This window comes from Python bivittatus, unplaced genomic scaffold (assembly GCF_059951505.1).
Source record: "Python bivittatus isolate LINGU-HERP-01145 unplaced genomic scaffold, Pbiv_v1 ctg000980_np1212, whole genome shotgun sequence".
Taxonomy (NCBI): domain Eukaryota; kingdom Metazoa; phylum Chordata; class Lepidosauria; order Squamata; family Pythonidae; genus Python; species Python bivittatus.
Window position 1 is genome coordinate 42,695,216 of NW_028277125.1, and position 20,125 is coordinate 42,715,340.

The following is a 20,125-nucleotide window of genomic DNA, read 5'->3' on the forward strand; positions in this document are numbered from 1 at the left end:
AATGCTGGGCTCACCTCCCATCCTAATCCAACATCTAAGGGAAGAGCCAGGTCTTAACAGCCTTTTGGGAAGCAAAAAGGGTAGGGGCTCTCCATATATCGGGGGGAACTGTTCCAGAGGGGAGGTGCAGCTACAGAAAATGCTCGCTTCCTAGGTCCCGCCAATGGCAACATTTACTGTAATAGAGGGACCTGAAGGAAGCCTGCGCTATCCAATCTAGTGGGGCAGATAGATGTCCTCAGGGAGAGGTAGTCTCGCCCTATACCATACAGTGCTTTCAAGGTGATAACCCACTGAGAGTTAAACATGGCAACTCTTTATATACACAGGATCCCAAAACCCAGAGCCACTCCATCTTGCCTGGGTTAAGTCACAGCCGCTCCCAAGCCAAACCCTCAGAGCCTCCAAGCACTGGGAAAGCAACTGAATGGCATCATTTGTCTAGCCTGGGGCAGCATTGTATAACAGTAACAATAGTGTATTGATGATACAGGACCCATGCCACCGGCTGACCTCACGCCTAGGGCTAGTTCTCTCCACACCACTACCTCCAACTGGAACCAGCTACAGAGAAGTGCCTAAGCTGATCCAGAAGGATACCCTAGTCAATTGTACTGAAAGCCACCAAGAGATCCAGGAGGGCCAGGATGGATGCACCCCTATCCTGTGCCCTCCAGAGGTCATCCACAAGCACAACCAATGCTGATTCACTGCTGTAATCTGGCCTGAATCCCAACTGAAAAAGATCCAGATAATCCACTTCTTCCTGGGCCTTTTGGAGTGCCTACCACCTTCTAAACAACCTTCCCTAAAAAGGGAAGATCAGAGACTGGACAAAAGGTAATATATACTAGGGCTGTGAACACAGTGCTTCTGTGCTATTCATTAAACAATACACGTTGCTTCAATTTGACTAATGCGTTTTTTTTTTCAGGTTTGCATAAATAAAATAACATTATTATGAAAATTGCAGTCCAATTCTGATGGCCCTCACTCTGCCTAGATCTTCTGTAGAAGATTTAACATTAATATGTGTTTAAAAAAACTAAGAAATATATAAACACATAGACGTACTTATATTAATATAAAGGCGTATCTAGCATCCACAAAACAATACAATGATATAACCATTTCAAAATGAACCAAATTATAATGTGAATTATCAGGTGTCAAATAATAAAGGTGGTCATACCAGGGAAGGTGATGCATTGCCTCAAGCCCATACAGTCTAGTCCTGTAGGTGTGCTTTGGGAATAGAGGTGCAACTTGAGAGGAAGGGCATCAATGGCCACTGGAGAAGTAACGGATCTCATTTTAACCTACAGAAAAAAGTAGTAACACTAAATTACAAAAATGGCTAGCTGGAACTCCAAAAAGGTTGCCTGTTTAAAAAAAAAGTCTTCAATACAAACAATTTGAACTGGATAAAAGAGAGGAAAGCAGAATGTTAAAGGAGAGTGGAAGGAGCTTTGTAGGTATCAGAAATGCTGGAGAAGTCATTATGAAGGACTTTAAAAAGAAAAGAAGGCTCTTAATATTACACATTTGTGATAACTGGAGAGGACTTAATACTGTTTTTAAAAAGTTGCATTGATGTAGTTTATATTATAAAATATAAATACTTTTCATTCCACCCATCATATGTACTATATGTACATAAGACACCACATATCCCTTATGAGACAACAGAGGCAATAAAGAAGACCTATCTGTCAAGATAAACCTTTCTTTTTATGGGTTAGTCACAGTAAAAACATAATTGCCATACTGTTTTAGAAACAAAGGAAGCAGCAGAACTAGTTAATAGAATCACTTGAAAGGGAAGGATGAGATGCAAACAGAGAGGACAGACGAATTATCTTTGATTCCTTACATGTAGTTGATCTTCTGGGATGTTACTTGATTCATTCTCTCTGTCTGACTGTGCCTCTTTCACAAACTTCCTTTTCCGATTTCGTTCCATCCATGTATCATCAAAGCTGAAGCACTTGTACAGGGACCTGTGCCTCTCCTGCCGGACATGCTTTTTTATCTTTTCCTCCTGGACACAGAAGGGAAGGATCCAGGCCTTGTCCTCTACATTTGAATGCAGAGATGCTGGCATCTGAGTGGACCTCTTTCTGTAATGGAGACCATGCTTTTCACCTGACCTCTTTTCTGAGGAGATTTCACTCTGTTGGGAATGTTCCTGTTTTATAAGTAACAGGTGAAAATATCTTTAAAACATGTTCGTTTGTTGACCGTTTTGGGCAGCTGACTGCAAAGCAATCATTGTAAATCTGGAATATCATGTGACATTTGTCCCTCTTTAAAGTAACATCATCTATACCATGTCCTATAAATAAAGTTGTTTAATGATTCAGTGTGGATGCTACAATCTAAATGGAACCCAGTTATGCACTCACCTGTACAGTATTAACTTCGTGCAAAGTCTGGATACATGTTCATATAAACATTGAGGAAAACATACCAGTGCCCAGCGGAGACACCCTTGAACAGTTGCTCCAGGGGCACTGGCACCATGGCAGGGTTCACTTGTCATATTGTGTTTATGGTGAGCTCCTAGTTCAAATGCTCCAAATGCTCCTCCCACATGCATTACTCCACAGAATTGGAAAATTCTAAACAGCAATTTTAACTATCATGTTGGTCAAGTAAACCAACCAGTTAGAAGGACAAGCATCAGAACACATTTTGCCAAGAATCCCTTAAACCTGAAGCTGCTGCTAAGAATATATAATTAGTAAAGTTCATACTCAGCAATTTCCTTAGGCATCCTTTGCATTCTCTAGAGCAGTGTTTCTCAACCTTGGCCACTTTAAGATGTGTGGATTTCAACTCCCAGAATTCCCCAGCCAGCAAGGTTGAGAAACACTGCTCTAGAACACCTAACCAAGCCAAAAAGTAAGGCCTATCTGTATGATAGCAGTTGTAAGGCCTATAAGAAACTCCTTGCAGTATAAAAACCTTGCCTCCAGAGGGCACAGTGAAATTATATTATCTTTCCCAGCATTTTCAAGATTTTTGTCCACATATCTAAACTTGGTTGAAACACTTACATGCCTCCCTGATTTTGAAATCCTGCCTTCCCCTAAGAAGCTAGGCTATATTCCTCTCTCCCTGGCATTGTTTTCAGTCAGAAATTGAATTCACAGATGCAAGCTCTATAGAAAGGACTTCAACAAACTTCTGATATAAACATACACCAAGTCTGCACTATGTAGAAACAGGCTGCTATAATTTCAAGGATCTCTAGGAATCTAAGAAGTTGGCATCACGATCCTAGAAAACCTAGCACAGAATGTATTTGTCACTATCCTTCTCTGAAGAAAAAAAAAAAGTTTGAAAGTACAAACAGTTAAGCCTTATGCACTGAAGAGCCAGCTATTTTTATTTTTATTTTTATTTTTTTATCATTGGTTGGAGTGATACGGTGGCATTTGTCTCATTTCCAGCCCACAGTGGAGGAAACCTAAAGTTTTCTTTAACTGTTCTAGTTTTAAAGTAATATTTTCCCTCTTCTCCCAATCTAATTTTTGCTGTGAACATGATCTACCAGGATACCTCATCAATAAGGTGGTTGATGACATGTTCAGGAGTGGGGTCGGTCCAGCAACTCTTGGCCACTTAAAACTGCTGCAGACGTGACCCCGTCCACTCTGGTCACTGGGCATTCCTTTCCAGAGGCCATTTTGGCTTTGGTTGCAGAAAGACCTGACATTTGGCTTCTGCAGGGGGCATCTGTCTGCATAATGCCTGCCCAGCAATTTTCAAAGCCTTATACAGGCTCCTTATAAATATGGGTCTAGCACTGTTTTGGAAGAACACTAGACCTGTGTTTAAAAAACAGGATTAGCATTCCTGACAGATGCTATTCCTGTGCTACACAGAAGGTGACTTTGAATTGGAAAAGAGAGCCAAGTTATGCCAGCTGTACGTTGCTGGTTCTGTCATCCTTGGATGCATTACAGGTTTTGCGTTGCTTCTGCTAATAAGGGGTTGGCCATACTTTTCCTGGTTTGTATTACTTTCAGGAAGCACCATTTTGCCTACTCTGTTCTGTCCCCGTGGTCATTTGTGGGCTACTTCCAAGTTCGTTGGCCACAAGGACAGAAGTGGACTCATTGCCGTTCCCTTGCAGCACTAGTTGAAGGTAGAGCTTGCTCCTTATCATTCCTCCTGTTTCAACCCCCAGCCCTCCCTTGTGCCTGCAGCCTGACTGATACATCCTAACCTGTTAGCCAGGCACTTTGACAGCTGGCTAAACACACCATTCCAAAAACTTGCCTATGCTCAGGGAAGTCCACCACAGCACACATCAGGAAAAGTGATTGGTGGCTGCTTTCCTGCCACAGGCAATACTTGGCAGGAGGAGAACTAAAGCCAGGGAAGCCACCAATTGCTTTCTTAACTTGTCCCACACTTAAACAGAAAGAACTGTACCAGGCACCACCTTCATTATTGTGGCAGAATAGGGCTTAGCAATCAAGACAGAACAATTTATGCCAGCATACTTTTCTGCCATTCAAAAACTAGTGGACAGTATTTTAATACAGCTGTCTGACCATCTCCTTGTCTTCTCAATAGGAGAGCAATATAAGAGGTGATATGAACATTCTCTGAATCCTGCAAAGCTCCTGCTGATCTGAACACATGGTTCTGGCATAATCTGACCTCCTATAGTACACCTTTCAATACTGAAGGTATAAAAATCCTCACCCCCTTCATTAAAAGACAGTGACAGAGACAACTACCATCATTCAATTTTAACCCAGGTATTTAAAATGAAAAACCTGAATTTGTCTAGAAATGAAGAGAAGCACCATATTTTGGAGGTCACTTCTGAAGACAAACCTGTGACTGCAATCCCATACTGTATCCTCACATACTTATGAAACATGAGAATAAAACTAGTTAGTTCTAAATATTTTTTTCTGGGCAGACTCATAACCAGAATCTTAAATCATTGTCTCATCTTATTTCCAAGTTCTCTGGAGAACTTACACAAATGAATAGTTCTGATGCCATATGTCTTTGTGAGCAAGTTCCTAAGATTACTTCAAAACATAATATTTAAAATGTTGAGCACAACATCCAAATTAACCCAGAATTCCACTTGAGATATGTAAGAAACAAAATAATGAAGATAAATCCCTCTCCAGACCCTCAGTGTCAACTCACACCACCTCTCCTGCAAAGCAACTCACCTCATCTCTGATTATATCACTCATTGAAGTAGTAGTGTTTAAGCTGATCTGTGACTGGCTGCTTATTCCACTGTCTTCTCTCAAATAGTCATTATCTAATGAGTACATGGACTGCAAGAAACTCGATCTGGGTTTCAATGTCTTTGGCCTCCCGGGTGCTTCCAAACTGCCATCAATAACAGAGATATTTCCAAGAGATATCAATGAAGTTGAACTTAATTTACCAGGATAATGGAAGCCTATACGCTGATGACCAGTTCGAGGACTTTGTGGCTTGGGACTCATAGGCCTGCATGGCATATCTTTACGTTCATACATTGACAACTGGGGGCAAGAAGGAGTGAAATGAGAAAATGACGACTGCAGGTCAATTGGACTAATTGGAGATTTCAGCCAGAATTCTTCATAGGAAGTATCCCCATCATTCCCCATCATTTTCTCTTTCCCACTGCAATCCGGGCTATGAGATGACCCTCTTCTCCTCCTCCTGGTGTCTATAAGGAGAAAGTCAGCAGGCCCAAAGGAGCCAGAAGGTCCCCCTTCTGTAGATGAGCCATTAGAAACGTTATATCTTAAAAATTCTTGTCCGTTGTGATACTCCTTTTTTTCCTTCAATGTTCTTCTACCAAAGTTTCCAGAGCTCCTGTCCGAACAAGGATTTTGCTTCAGGCTATCTGCCTCCTTGCTCTTCAGAAATGCTTTCCAAGATGTTTGGTGCATTTTCACTTTTTCTTTTTCACTTTTTAATGAAATTCTTGGACTCTGTTGAGCATTTTCCTTCTCCAGAGTTTTAGATTCAAAAAAACTTGAAAGGGATCTGTGGGCCAAGGCCAATCGGCTCCGGAATTTTTTGCTGTCTGTGCTCTTGTTACTTTTAAAGTCATTCTCAGGTGAAGATTTCTGGACTTCAGGGTACTCAGGGAACTCATTATTGTTGTTCTCTACAAATCCGAAAATTGTTCCTTCCCCATATTTCACTCTGGCTAACATGGGAGAAGAAGAATATGTGCCTGTACTTTCCAAGAGTGTCCGACCAGAGCTGGAAGCTTTTCTCAGGCTAATTCTATTGAAAAGTCCAGCAGGTCTTTCATAGAATAAATCATCATCATCTGAATATTCTGCAAGACAATGTTCCTTATTTTGCAAAGTAGAACTGGATGAATTGAGGTATTTCCAACTATCTTCTACTTCATCTGCTTTATCTCTATCTAATGTTACTTCCTTATTTTTCATGTTATCTTGATTTTCAGAAGATGTTAGCTTAGTTTTCCTGAAGGATGCCATCTTGGGAAAAGCTAAAAATTTAGAATGCTTAGCAGACTTTTCTATGGCACCCACTTTGTTGATTCTCTGTACTGCCTTATAGAAACTATTGTTACTACCAAAAAAGTTAATTAGATTATTGTCCACCTCCTCATTATTTGCACTTCCCATGCTGATATTATCTAGGCTACTGGTGCTATTATCTGGGCTGTCAGTTTTCATTGAAGTGTCACAAATATCTGGATTTGCATTCCTGTCATTGTTTTTGCTAATGCACTTTGAATCTTCTGCATATTCTGATTTCGGGGAAAGGGCAATTTCCCCATGTATTATATCACAAATTTTGGTGTCTTCCTTCTCAACAATTTGCTTGGTATGGACTTTATTTCCTTGATGATAAGTCTCATCATAATCAACAATGTCTTGACACAAGACATTTGCACTATTCATTTCTTGTCTTCTTGCAATATTTACACAAGCATCCTGCTCTGCATTTGTGGTCATAGACTTATCCATTGCTGTATAGCCTCCAGTTTCAGATTGGTGGTTTGCTATTTGTACTGTCTCTAAGACAGAATTACCCTTCAGCTGACATGGTTTTATCAATGATATGTCCATATTTGTTGCATGTGGTTCCAAGGGCAAAATATCTATGCATCCCTCTTCTTTCCAAGTTTGTACAGCACTTTCTAAAGGTAAATTAGTTGTGGGTGTATTGTTCACCAAACTACCTTCTGCAGATTTTGCAGAGATTGGCAAAGACAGTGAATCCAGCATGTTTGCATCTGCTTCACAATGCATGTTTCTTGAACCTTCCTCAGCAGCCATCTTAACTAGGAATTCACCTTCATTGTATGGTATCACCTGCACAGATACAATGTCATTCCTGCAACTGGACTGTACATTTGGAGATTCTTCTGGTTTTGTAGCATCCATCAAGGTGATGAGATGAGAGTTTGAATTTTCATGCTCTAGCATCTCAGTAAATTTAGCCAAAGAGTTCTCACCTTCAGCCTTTGTTTGCAGTCGTTCTTGACCAGGAGTTTTAATCAATAGAGCTTTTAACTCAGAAATATTATCTGATTTTTCCTTTTGGCAGATACAATGTGGCATTAGTGCTACTTCAAAAGCAGTGACATCAACATCTTCACCATTACTACAATTGCAATTCCTTTCTATATTGTTGAGATGCCCGTTTGTTCTCTCTTGATTCAAAGGATATTTTAATATATTGGATATCCTGCCCATATTTGACTCTTGTTCTCCTCTGAAGTCTTTTCCACTTGATGTCAGAATCTCAACTCCCTTCTCACAGCCTATACTTGGCCCAGATTTGCTTCTCATTTCAGTTGCTGCAAGAAAAGTCTTAGGGTTTTGAGTTTTGATGCATTTGCTTTCCTTGTTCACATCTGTATTAATAATGGAAGTATGAACAACACAAGTATTATCATATTTATTTACTGTATTGCATTTATCTAGGTAACTTTCTGGGACATCAACATCACAGATGTGTGATTCAGAACTAATGTGATTTGGAGACAACCCTTTAATTTCTATGTCATCCTTTGATTTCAGGTGATGTTTACTTAACACTCCGTTGGCATTGATATCTGCTGATATACATTCTGTATTTGAAATATTCTTCTGTTTAGAATTGTTTTCTGAGGAATTTGGCAGCTGGGACAATGCCAAAGACTGACACTCAGATGTATCTGCTCTTTTTGTTGTAAGGCCACAGAGCTTGGATTTGTTGTGCAAATTCGTACTGGTGGTCCAATGGGAGCTTTCTGTCTGCATCAGTAAGTTTTTATTTGAAACCAAGTGAGTATTAAGAAATAATCCTTTAATACTTGTCTCTTTTTCAACTTTTAAGGAATTTTGTGAACAATCTGTGTTTTCCTTTATATGAACATAATCTGATTCTTTCAGGGGCAACTTGGAGCACGACTGGCTTAATTTATCTGCCAGACAAAGGCAATCATTGATATGTTCTCTGATATCTTGACCACTTATATTCCCAGGGGAACTGTGCCACGATTTCATTGCAAAGTTTCCTGGCTTTGTGGGAGGCACCAGAAATGCAGATTTAAAATCTGAAAGCTCCTGCTTTCTACCACACAAATTTGTTTCTGCAGTTTTTTGACTGTCAAAAATGTTCTTCAGGTTATACTTGGTATTAGATATACAATCTTTTTTACACCTAACTTTGGAAGTTTCACAATTTCTTTTCCAAATTCCATTTGTTTCTAAATGAATATTAGGCAAACTGTTTCTGAAAACTGTTTCTGAGCAGGAATACCAAGTTTCAGAAAAATTCAAACAACTTTCAGAATTTGTTCTGAGATGAACCAACACAGCTTCTGGGCTCATTCTCTCTTTGTTACTAGCACCTTCAATTTGATCTTCTGAATGTGCCTCTCTGTCTGCAGATTTTTTCCCCACTTTTAGCAAAGCTTCAGTCTGTAACACAAAGTCCTTTTTATCAGCTTTTGACCCTGTGGGGGTAATACTGTATGGTAAAACCTGCTCGTTTCTTTTGATGCCTTCAATTCTGGATTCTGGTGCCAATAATTCCAATGCACCTTTGCCTGTTGCTACATGTAAGACTGAAGGGAATTCCATGGTTTCCTTCTGAATAAATCCCAACTGTTTTGTGAAACACTTGGGAGGAGAACTGTCTCCTTTGGTGTCAGAATGCTTATGCCATGACTCTTCTATTTCTGAAGAAAGGTTGGTTTCTCTAGTGACATCACTGCCAATGGACTCTGAGTCTGACACACTTTCATAAGGCTCTGTCTTGATGTCTGACAGTGATTCACTTTGATGTGATTGGGTCTCAAAATAGTCTTCATCTGTTTCCTGGCCTGATCCACGAATCTCCAACTCTAATATATCTGGGACTGAAGAATTCTGGTCTTCAATCTCTCCTTCACTTGTGCAGTTGTCAGCTGGCTCTGAGGCCTATAAAAAGAGGAGAAATTAATCAACAATAGAACCTTGCATTAGGAAGATTACTTTATAACAGACATGGTTCCCACTGCTCTCCCCAGAGTTGCAACAGAACAGAGAATCTGATACCTCTAATGCAATGTTGGCTGAGGAATTCTGTGAGTTGAATTTTACACATTTTAAAATTGCGAAGGTTGAGAAACTCTGCTCTAATGGTACATTGCCCATAACAGTCCATTGGACGATGCCATGTTGTGCAAGGGCTAAAACATCTTCCAAATCATTTTCAAAACTGCTTTAATACATGGTGGATTTTCTAATGGTTGTTACAATGCTTTGTAATCTGTACAATTTACAGTTAGAGTGCGCTGTGTGCTTTGGTTAGATTCATTTTTCGTATTTGAAGATAACACATAACTTTATCTTTATTTTAAGCATTCATCTTTGTTGCAATCCTCTGTTATGTGGAATGGAAATCTGCCCTACCCCACTCTGTTGGTATTTAAACTGTATTGATATTCAGTGCATACTAAGTCAACTAGATTAGAATTTTTGAAATTAAATTTCATCTGTTCCAACTGAATTAACAGTTCATTTCCAAAAACGTGGATGTATAAGGTTTAATGGTTCCCTCTACTGGACAATTTGAAATATGTTTACATTTGTTAGCTTTTGCATGAAACGCTTGTCAAAAGATCTAAAACTACATTTTTCTACACAGTGTTTTTAATTTTGTATATATGGTTGATACTTTTTTCATATTAGAAATATATTTAATCGGTTTGATAGTTCATTGCAGATAGTTTAATTATATGATAGTTCATGAAAATAGGTTCATAGAAATGGCCAGAACTACAGCAGTGGTCATTAATGACTGTTTTTTGCCCTAGAAAAACATATTCTCTATGTCTTCTGTCAAGGATGTGTCTCTTCTAGTATCAGAAAGGAAGCAGAATATATTCACGCTATATTTATATAACTTTCTTCCATTTCATCATTATGATTCCATTTTTAAACAATGAATTAAGCCTAGAACATTGTTTAAAAATTAAACCATAATGATGAAATGGAAGAAAGTTATGTGCATAAGGCATCCTTCAGTACACCAATTGTTTTGGGGCATATGGAAGGAAATGAGATCTCTGAGGCTGCTGTATTATTAGCTGAAGTGGTAGGCAGGCTCCTGCAACCAGGATCTCTACCAAAGGATCCACCAGTAACTCTACCAAAGGATCCACAAGATCAGAGCAAGTAGCTTTCTCAGAATTGAGGAACCAGGTGCCTCCCTCTGAAGAACAGATGTCCAACAGTACAGGGAAACAGACTCAGGAGACCTCTTAATAGAGAAATAACACCTGTCCCCAAGCCATATATTTAACACCTTAAGCTTCTCTATTCTAGGGGGCAGAGCTTGGGAAGAGTGTTCTGGGGACAGAATCTCCAGCCTTTGTTGGAATAAGACACTCACTCCCAAGTTGCAATCCATGCCCTTATTAGCCCTATCCCCATTTAAACATATCCTTCACTCAGTGTGAGAAGAAAGATGAGCAGCTCCTTTCATTTCCTGGCTACACTGGTGAATATATGGATCCCACAATTATACCAAGACTGTCTGCAGTGGGAAGTCTTCAGTCATATAAATGCATCCATATCCATGGAGAAACCTGTATTCTGATGGTTCCATATATCATGAAGAAGCATTTGGGTTTAGGGATAGGCTCACTACTACAGATAATTTTGGTGTAAGTATTTTGGAGGCTGCCTCTTCAGCACAAGTAAGAGAGGGGAGAGGCTGCTTACACATTTCACATTGGACTGGACACACAAAGATTATGCTGAAAAGTACTAGTGCCTTTGTCCATTATGTCTTAACATTTTTTTGTTGGGACTTTTCTTTGGTTTTTTTGGGGGGGGGTCAATATCACTGGTAGATTGCTCAAAAAAAGAAAAAACTTGGTTACATTGCAACTATCAGAAATGTTCTATAAATTAAATATGATTTAAAAACTCATCAGACTTTTCTGATGAATGCTGATGTTAAGCAACCATCACAGGCTTTTTGCTCTCAAACTGCTTGCGTCTTAAGTCACTGTTAGAGAATTACTCTGTGGGATTCTGACAGAACCAAGGCCACAAGAAAATACCCATTTCATCCAGGAGCAAAACTCATAAATATAGTGTTCTCTTCTGAGCAGTCTGTTTCTTGAAATAATATCAGCAACTAAGACGGAAAGAACAGATTAATATGGATTTGACTTTTCCACAAAGCCATTCACACTTAATTGAAAAACAAGGAGAACCAGCACAATCTTGACACACCCACACTGGGTACACAAGGAATATCTTCCCATGTGATTAATGTAGTAAGGTTCTTCCCCAGCAGTTAACTTGTTTGCAACTTGTCTATCTTAATGCAAGCAAGAAGTAGGTGTCTATGATTCAGTCATGCAGCCTCCACAAATTCCAGTCCTTGGAAGACCTTCCACAGCAATACATTTTGTCGCAATCAAAAACCCAGCTATTTTTTGACAGGAAGTAGTATGGAAAAACAAAGAAACAAACAAACAAAAAATACCAGATCTACAGCCTATCATTTACTGGATACATGGCTCCATGCCAAGTATCTTCACATTCAAGTTTACCCAGAAAAAGAAGAGATGAATTATAGTAATTTGTCTAAGTTTTAAATATCTAAAACCTTGTGCCTATGAAAATTCATAAGATTGCAGTCCTATGCCCATGTGAATTCAACTGGTCCTATGTTTCAACCACAAGACATAGACTTTGGCCAAAGTGACAAGTGCATTGCTTCTGCTTAATTGTTCTGCTTAACAATCAACAAAGCTCAGAAATACGCAAACAAATTTCCTTTCTTAAGATCATTCCTGATCAGGTATACTTCAGAAAATTCATGTGAAGTTTGGCTAATCTGTATCCTACCAATTTTTGTAATGTATCTGGCTAGCAGTGATAATTAATAAGCCAAATTGAGCACTACTACGTAGCTATAGAACATAGTGTAACTCACACCAAATCAACAGTTGGCAACACAACATAATAACTATCTTCACAAACAGAAACACTGGATTTATATGTGGTTCTAAATTAAATCAGAAGCAGTACTGTTTATAAATTCTGTTCCCATATTCTACCAGCAACCTTTATAATATGCTGTCTTAAAAAACCATATATTTGGGAAGAAATTCTTAAACAAGTCCAAATATTACCTTTAATTATAATATATTGTCATTGAAGAATACCCTCACCCCAGCAAAAATTTTAACAGCAAATATTTAGGAGTTAGACAGAATTGCAATTTTCATTGATATTAATCATATTAGCCCTGTTGATTTTACTATTTTTGTTATGCATTATTTATTTATTTATTCATTCATTCATTCATCAAATTTGTCACCGCTCATCTCATAAAACTCTGTAAATGCATTGTTTTTATTAATTGTGGATCTTGGGTTTAAGCAGTTGTGAGCCACCCAGAGTCATTGACTGGAGTGGCATACAAATTTTAGTAAATAAAATAAAACACTGCAAAATGCTGGAAGTGAATTCTATAGTGGATGTATAAGTATGATGAGAAAAAAGAATAACCCTGAGGAACAGGAGGAAGAGTTGCTACCAAGACAATGGTCAGATAAAAGTAGTATTAGCATTCATGATTTTGGTTTCCTAGTCTGGAGGCTGGACAATATCACACAGTTCTCTGAAAATTACGTTATTGGCTTATCTAGATATTTTTAAAAACAAAAAATTATTGGGCTGAGATCCTCATCTGAATTGTTGATAGCAAATATCCAGAAACAAATGAATACATCATTATCAACCAAAGGCTGATGGTGATCTGGGAAACCAGAAACAAATGAATAGGTTGCTTTTAAAAAGGGCCGCAGGAAGCAGTTAGTTTTGAAGTTTTAATCTTAGCTCCTTACATGTAATATATGGATTTATTGTTTTTATGTTACTTGCATTATGGAATCAGAGAGTCAGAATAAGTCATTTAGGCTGCTGGGTCCCACTTCTCAAATTAAAGCATCCCAAACAGACAGCTCTCTATTCTTCCTCAACATCTCCAAGGAAGGAAAGCCGCTCTGGGTAATGAGATCCACCATCAAATTGCTCTTACTCTTAGGAAGCTTTTCTCACATTCAGCTTAAGAACATTATCCATGCCCTTTGTTCAGTGGCAATGAAAAACTTTCTGGATCTTCAGTGTGACACTCATTGAGGTTGTTAACAAGTGGTGCCATGTCCTGTCTTAGCCAACTTTTCTCAAGGCTAAACAGACCCAGATCTCTTTTTCTCCTCACAAGACTGAGTATGAACCCCTGATCCTCCTTGTTGTCCTTTTCCTGTATTAGCTTCTCAAAGTATTGTGCATAGTATTGTGCAAAGTATTGTGCATAGTATTAAGCACACTACTCAAGCTGGAGCCTGACAAAGGTAAAATGTACTGGAACTATTATTCCCTCCCATTGATTGGGAAATTTCTAAAATTGTATTTCCCTTTTTAACAGCCATGTCACACTGCTCATTCATATTAATCCTTTTCACAAGTACTATTACCAATACAGGTATCCTCCATCCTGTACCTGTGTATTTGCTTTCTATTTCCTAAATAAAAACTTTCATTCATTTCTCTTAAATGCCACATTGTTTTAAACCTAACTTCTAATTTCTCATGATGATTTTGAATTTTGCTTCTGTATTAGCTGCCCCACAGAGTTTTCAGTCATTCCCAAGTTTGATAACCATTCCTTACACTTATCAATAAAACAAAATACCACATAACAGAATTAATAGTAGAATCTCAAATGTGCATCATCAGTGCTGTTAAAAACATACCAATCTGCTTGATGCCCTAGACCGCATTACGCTGTGGCAATTGTAGAAAGTCTTATTTTTCTTTTTGACCAGGCAGCATTTAGTTCCATATGACGGTGCTCCTTTTCCTGTCCTTTGCTGCAAAATTCCATAACGCTGAAAGTGTTTCTTTCTCCCATCTCTATTGCTGATGATCTGATGCTCCCATTGATCTATTGCTGCCGATATTCTAGTTGGTGCTGCTTTGAAAGCTGTCTCCATTTGTGAGCCAAGTTCTATGGCTCTGGCCAGAGTCAGAGAATTTATTTGGATAAAGAGGGCCTTCCTAATTCTCCAATCTGCTGCCTTTTCAATTAGCTGGTCAAGCACAAACTTATCCTGCAAAAGTCCAAAGTCACAGTGCAGTGCCAGCTCCCACAAAGCAGAAGCAAAACTTACAAAGGTTTCCCCAGGGAGCTGTGCCCGATGCCGAAAACAGAGCCTCTGGATTCTCTTGAAAATATTTTTCCCGGATTCAAAACCCTCCTGAAATTCATTGATAGTGTCAAAAAATGCAATCGATCCCAACTTTGTAACCATTTTCTGATTTCCCCTACCCAGCTGGTGGGGATGATAATTCTCCATGTTCTCCAACCCAGATAAAATTCAGCTGCTTATGTTTCTGAGAAAAGCAATTGAAGCAGGAAGGGATGTGAATCCACCATCCTCCAGAGCCACACTTAGAATAAATGGCAGTAAACACCTTTTACAGAGCAGGTTTAGTCAGCAAACTTAAATCCAGACATTTCTCCATCAACAGACCTGACCTGTAATTTGTCACCTGGGCATCTCCACCCTTTAATGCATTTATTCCTGAACATGGCACAACATCCAGAACGACAGAGCTGGAAGAAATTAAAATTCTTTAAATTAAAAAAAAAAAAAAGCAGAGGGAAAGGATACCTATCCTAACTATCTGAAATAGTCAGGAAAAAAAAATAGAAGTTCATATATCATAATGCTACCAACACCCCATTTCATGGTTTTCTGACATTAAAAAAAAAATGAAATTGTAACTTGTTTTGCTTGAATCCCAGACAGTTTAAATTCTATATTCCCCCACTTTTGGAGACGAGTATATTAAATTAGAACTTAAAAAATAAATTCTATAATAAATTGATTGCCATATTCCAAGATTACACTGGTTACAGCAAAATCTACAGGACGCATATTGGCAAAGAATACAGTTTTGTTAAACCCAGATCAAACATCACATTTTAAATCACCTTAGTCATGAAAGCTACCCAAAGGAATTTCTTCACACCTATTTCTACCCAGTATCAACAACACTGTGCCCGGGGAAGCTACCCTATCATCAACTATGATGAAAGAAGTGACTATCTGGAGGGATGCCAATAACTACAATATAATAATAATATAAAAGGGACTATTTCCTATAGTATTTGGCATCACTTTATTGACTATATCTTTTGTTTAAATATTACCCACCTGAAACTTAGCAGGTAAGTACCACTTGCATATATCTGCAAACCAGTGTCCACTGACTACATATAAGCAGGTACATGGCTATGAGCTTTCGAAAGTTTGGTAGAAAAAGGCAAAAAGGCAATGAGTGTAAAAATTAGGATTGGGAATCCAAGGGATCTGTGACAATTTGACATAATGGTTAGCCATGATGGAACCTGCACCGTAGATACTGACCCTTCCTTTTCTTCTAACTCTTTGGTGAGGACTGCCTTTCTTACAGGAACTCTTTGCTGTGCTATACACCAGAGGAAGCCACCTGCACTCATTTCTGAGTGTAATATTATTCATAATATTAATAGAACATATTGTGGATCAGATTGGATGAGGACCATAAATGGAAGTTCAGTCCAGCCATCAGAGAGGTCCTGTTGATGGGCGGTCCATCCACCCAAATTAGCGGTACTCAACCTATTAAGTGGAGACTATATTCCACTTAAATATAATTAAGATGGCGATGTGCGAAGCCGAGCCTAGATAGCTCCTCTGAGAAAAAAAACTCCAATGTTATACTTCTGGCCAATTTTATATTAAAGGAATTAATTAAAGGCTATTTTAGCAAGAAGAACACTAAAGGAGTCACCCTATCTGATCTCAGAAGGTAACATTGTCATAGCAATAAATATTCAGGTACTCTTGGAAAATGCTGATTAAAGACTAAAAAGTTTCTGAGAACTAATATAATTTGGAGTGTGCCTGGATCCATCATTGTCAGTGGGCACCTTGGTGGTCAGTAGTTCTTAAATTCAGAGGTGTCTGCAGGGGAAGGTTAAGAGGAGGGCAGATGAAGAAAGCAGTGTCATACCGACACAACACTTCTGATGTTTTTATTCATATTCTTTAATACTATGTAATTCCCTCAGACAACTGTGGATGGGATTAGCATTAGATCAAAAACATAAATATTTCTGTCAGGCAGCAAAATGCACTACCATATGCTATAGATTCCAAAAGTCAGTGTGGTAAAAAAGAATCTTAGGGGATGTGCAAACATTCTTCAAGTTTCCATCAAAATCAGTTGACCTTTCTGGGCATTCTCTTTGAATTGAATTTAGAACTTTCCATACAAAGACTTGGCAGACTCAATTAATTTTGGGCAATGGTTACAACTTCCTTATCAATCACTCCAATATCTGTTTAAAAAAAAGAGCTTATGATTCTTTTCTACTCAAAACCTCTTTAGCTGTATATTGTCATTCCCCAGGCTCCCTCAGTACAACCCCAACATCCTTTCATTCAGCAGTCTTTTTAAAAAATGTGAACATTTAAAGTTCAGGCCTCACATTCCTGATTCTGACAAATATATGAGCTTCATGCTTCTAAATCTGGGCTGGCTTTCAGCTTTGGCTGCCATATCACCTCTCTCCTGAATGCTAATATCCTATTCAGAATTCAGTGCAGCTTGTCTCTTTGCACACCACTGCAAGAGTAGCCACATTCAAAAGAAACCCCTACTTCCATCAACATTGACAGCAGCATGACAGCAGATCCAAGTACTAGGATATAAAGTGATAATTGTCAATAGGCAACTAGTCCCCAGGTTTCTGCATTAAAATATACATATATCAGTATAATATCCACAGTAAAATGTATCCATTCTATATCATTACAACTTTCTCCAAAAAATCTTGGAAATTATTTGTTTCTGAGAGTTCCCTAAGATTCTTGGAGAAAAGGGAAGAATTCTCTCAAATATCTAAAAAATAAACACACAGAATAATACTTGTAGCCTGCATTCATGTTCAACCATGATTACAACAGAGATTTGGTTACAACATATGTCTTAGAAAAATATATAATTTTAGGAAGGTACTGTATACCCAGATGACTGAAATCAATCAATCAATCAATCAATCAATCAATCTTTATTACAGTCATAGACCAGTATAAAGCATAAGTTTATAAAACAAGCATAGTCAAACTTGGAATGTTGATTGATTGACTGACTGACTGACTGACTGACTGACTGACTGACTGACTGACTGACTGACTGAAATGGCCTCTTGGAAAGTGAAAATGCCAGAAACCTTGATTATTGTGATTCACATTGTAACAGCTGACAATCAACATCTTTGCTAATCTTTTTCTTATTTTTCTTACATGCTTGGTACAAACCCTGGAAGTTTCAGTAGTAACCTATGGAATTCTCAACTCATTATGTTATACATATCCAAAAAAATGAGCTACATCTAATATTTACAAGTGTTTTGCCATCAAACTACATTATCTCACGGGAAGCTTCTATTATTTGTAAAACGTTAGAGATACAAGGCAGAATGCATCAAAGCAAATTTGCCCATTTTGCGTGCAAAGCCTTTCAGTGTTTTAGTTAATGAGTAAGGTGATAGCTATGATTGATATCTGAAGAGGCAATGCTAGAGATATTATCAAAAAAGGTATGCCATACAGATTGTCTGGGGAAACAACTTCCTGGTTCATTCTAAAGCCTCTCTCTTTTTTTCTTCCATAGTCATTGCTGCCCACAGAAAATAACTGGGTTATCCAGGATTTTATGATGTAACCGGAGAACAGCATGTACAACCCAAAACAATAGGTAGCAACAATACAAGGCTTTGTGCTTTTCTCATTCAGGTTTTAGAACAAGAAGGGCACTGTTATGAAAAATTATTTAATAAAGAAAATTGAGGACAAACTTAGTATAAACAAAAGATCAATAAGAATAAATAGCAACCCATTTATGTCAGATAAAAAAGTATGTCAACATATACAGGTAGTTCTCATTTAGTGACCACAATTGGGACCAGCAACTTGGTCGTTAAGCAAAGCAGTCACTAAGTGAAACTGACTGTGCTTATGATTTTACTTCAGTTTTCCTTTGCTTTACAGACCTACAAAGGTCATAAATGTGAGGATTGGTCACAAAGTTACTTTTTCATCACTGTTGTAACTGTGATTAGTCACTAAACAAGGCAGTCACTAAACAAGGACTACCTGTATAAAGATGGTTCCATCTGCTTTCCCAACTAGGACAATGGGAAAGATTCACAATACAGTATTTCAAAGTCTCATTGAGTTCAATAATGTCAGCTTCTTTAATTTGAGAATCCTTTTTCTGAAGGGCTTCCTCAGCACTAAAGGGACATCCTTTTCTTTATGAGGTGTTGGCACAGTATACTTTTAAAACTGAACCTTAATATTTTCTGGGAGTATTTATCAGAGTTTTTGAAAATTCAGGGAATAGTTTCAGGTTAGATCTTTCTATTGCATATAGGGTTTGCTCACTGCCATTCCAAATACAGAACAACGTGAACGTCTTTTGATGATCTATTTTATTACAAATGCATCTGTTACAATTTATCTATTGCACTTATTACAAATTATCTATTTTATTACAAATGCACCTTTGTATTATACATACACCCATCACCCCCCCCCCCACAATTGGCATCTAAAAGCCACAAATAGCCCTTGTTTATTATGCCAACCCGCTTGTACCCACTTGCACTATAACATGCAGCTAGGCATGGGCGAGCACCCTCCAAATATGCACCTGCTAGATTCATCTGCAAGATCTACCATTTAGTTTGGGTTATGATGTTCAAGTAGGGATGAGCAAGAGAAACAGAAAGAGGTCAATCACTAGAGGGCAGTGAAGAGTTAAATGTGTATGTGCCTCATTGCTCCTATCTAATGGCCACTTAGATTTTTGCAACCCACATATCATAGCCCTAATATAAACTACATATGCAGACATTAAGCTTATACCAAATACCATTTTAAAAAGAGTGTGAGCATGTGAAGGAATAACTCAGATGCTTCTGAGTTAGGGCTCTTCCTCTTCCCACCAGCCACTCTTTATCTTGGTATAGGCACAATGCTGGCAAATAGTGAAGTCCTTATTTACAATCTGCAGGGCATGGACAGGAATTTGTTATTTCCTCTGGCTTTGTTTCTCTCACCAGCCAATAGAAGAACAATCATCAATCATTCTCCTTTATGTAGGGTGGGATGGGGGTAGGGATGAGGTGAGTTTTAAGAGATGGCTAGACCAGTGAGTTTAGCTATATGTCAAAATAAATTCTTGTTTTGCGTAGGTGTTTTGCATAGGTGTATTCAAAGGGAACCCACTTGTCAACTGATATCAGAAGGTAATCAGACTATCAAGTAGTGTTTAGCATTCCCCAGAATAACACTAAATCTTGTTAAAAAAAAGAACTTAACATGGGTTTAGTGATAATCCAGAAGAACTCTAAACCCATGTTTAGAAGTACTGAATGATTAGCTGATATCAGGTGAAAGTTGGCCTCCTTTTGAAGACAAGATTAGCGCTATTCCAGAACAGCAGTAATCCTGTATTCAGAAACAGCCCAAACAACAGCTAACAGA

At 38.3% G+C, this 20,125-nt stretch overlaps 1 protein-coding gene across 2 annotated transcripts in view; it reads right to left on the bottom strand.

The window, feature by feature from the left end:
* The window catches only part of ARHGEF4 (Rho guanine nucleotide exchange factor 4), a 175,324-nt gene that overhangs the window by 106,714 nt on the left and 48,485 nt on the right, over positions 1 to 20,125 (bottom strand). For both annotated transcript variants that reach the window (XM_088132236.1, XM_088132234.1), the window contains exons 3-5: positions 5,208 to 9,431; positions 1,874 to 2,188; positions 1,193 to 1,319 (exon numbers count right to left, since the gene is read on the bottom strand). In XM_088132236.1, the coding sequence (XP_087988362.1) occupies positions 1,193 to 1,319; positions 1,874 to 2,188; positions 5,208 to 9,431 (4,666 nt within the window). The remainder of the gene's footprint in view (positions 1 to 1,192; positions 1,320 to 1,873; positions 2,189 to 5,207; positions 9,432 to 20,125) is intronic.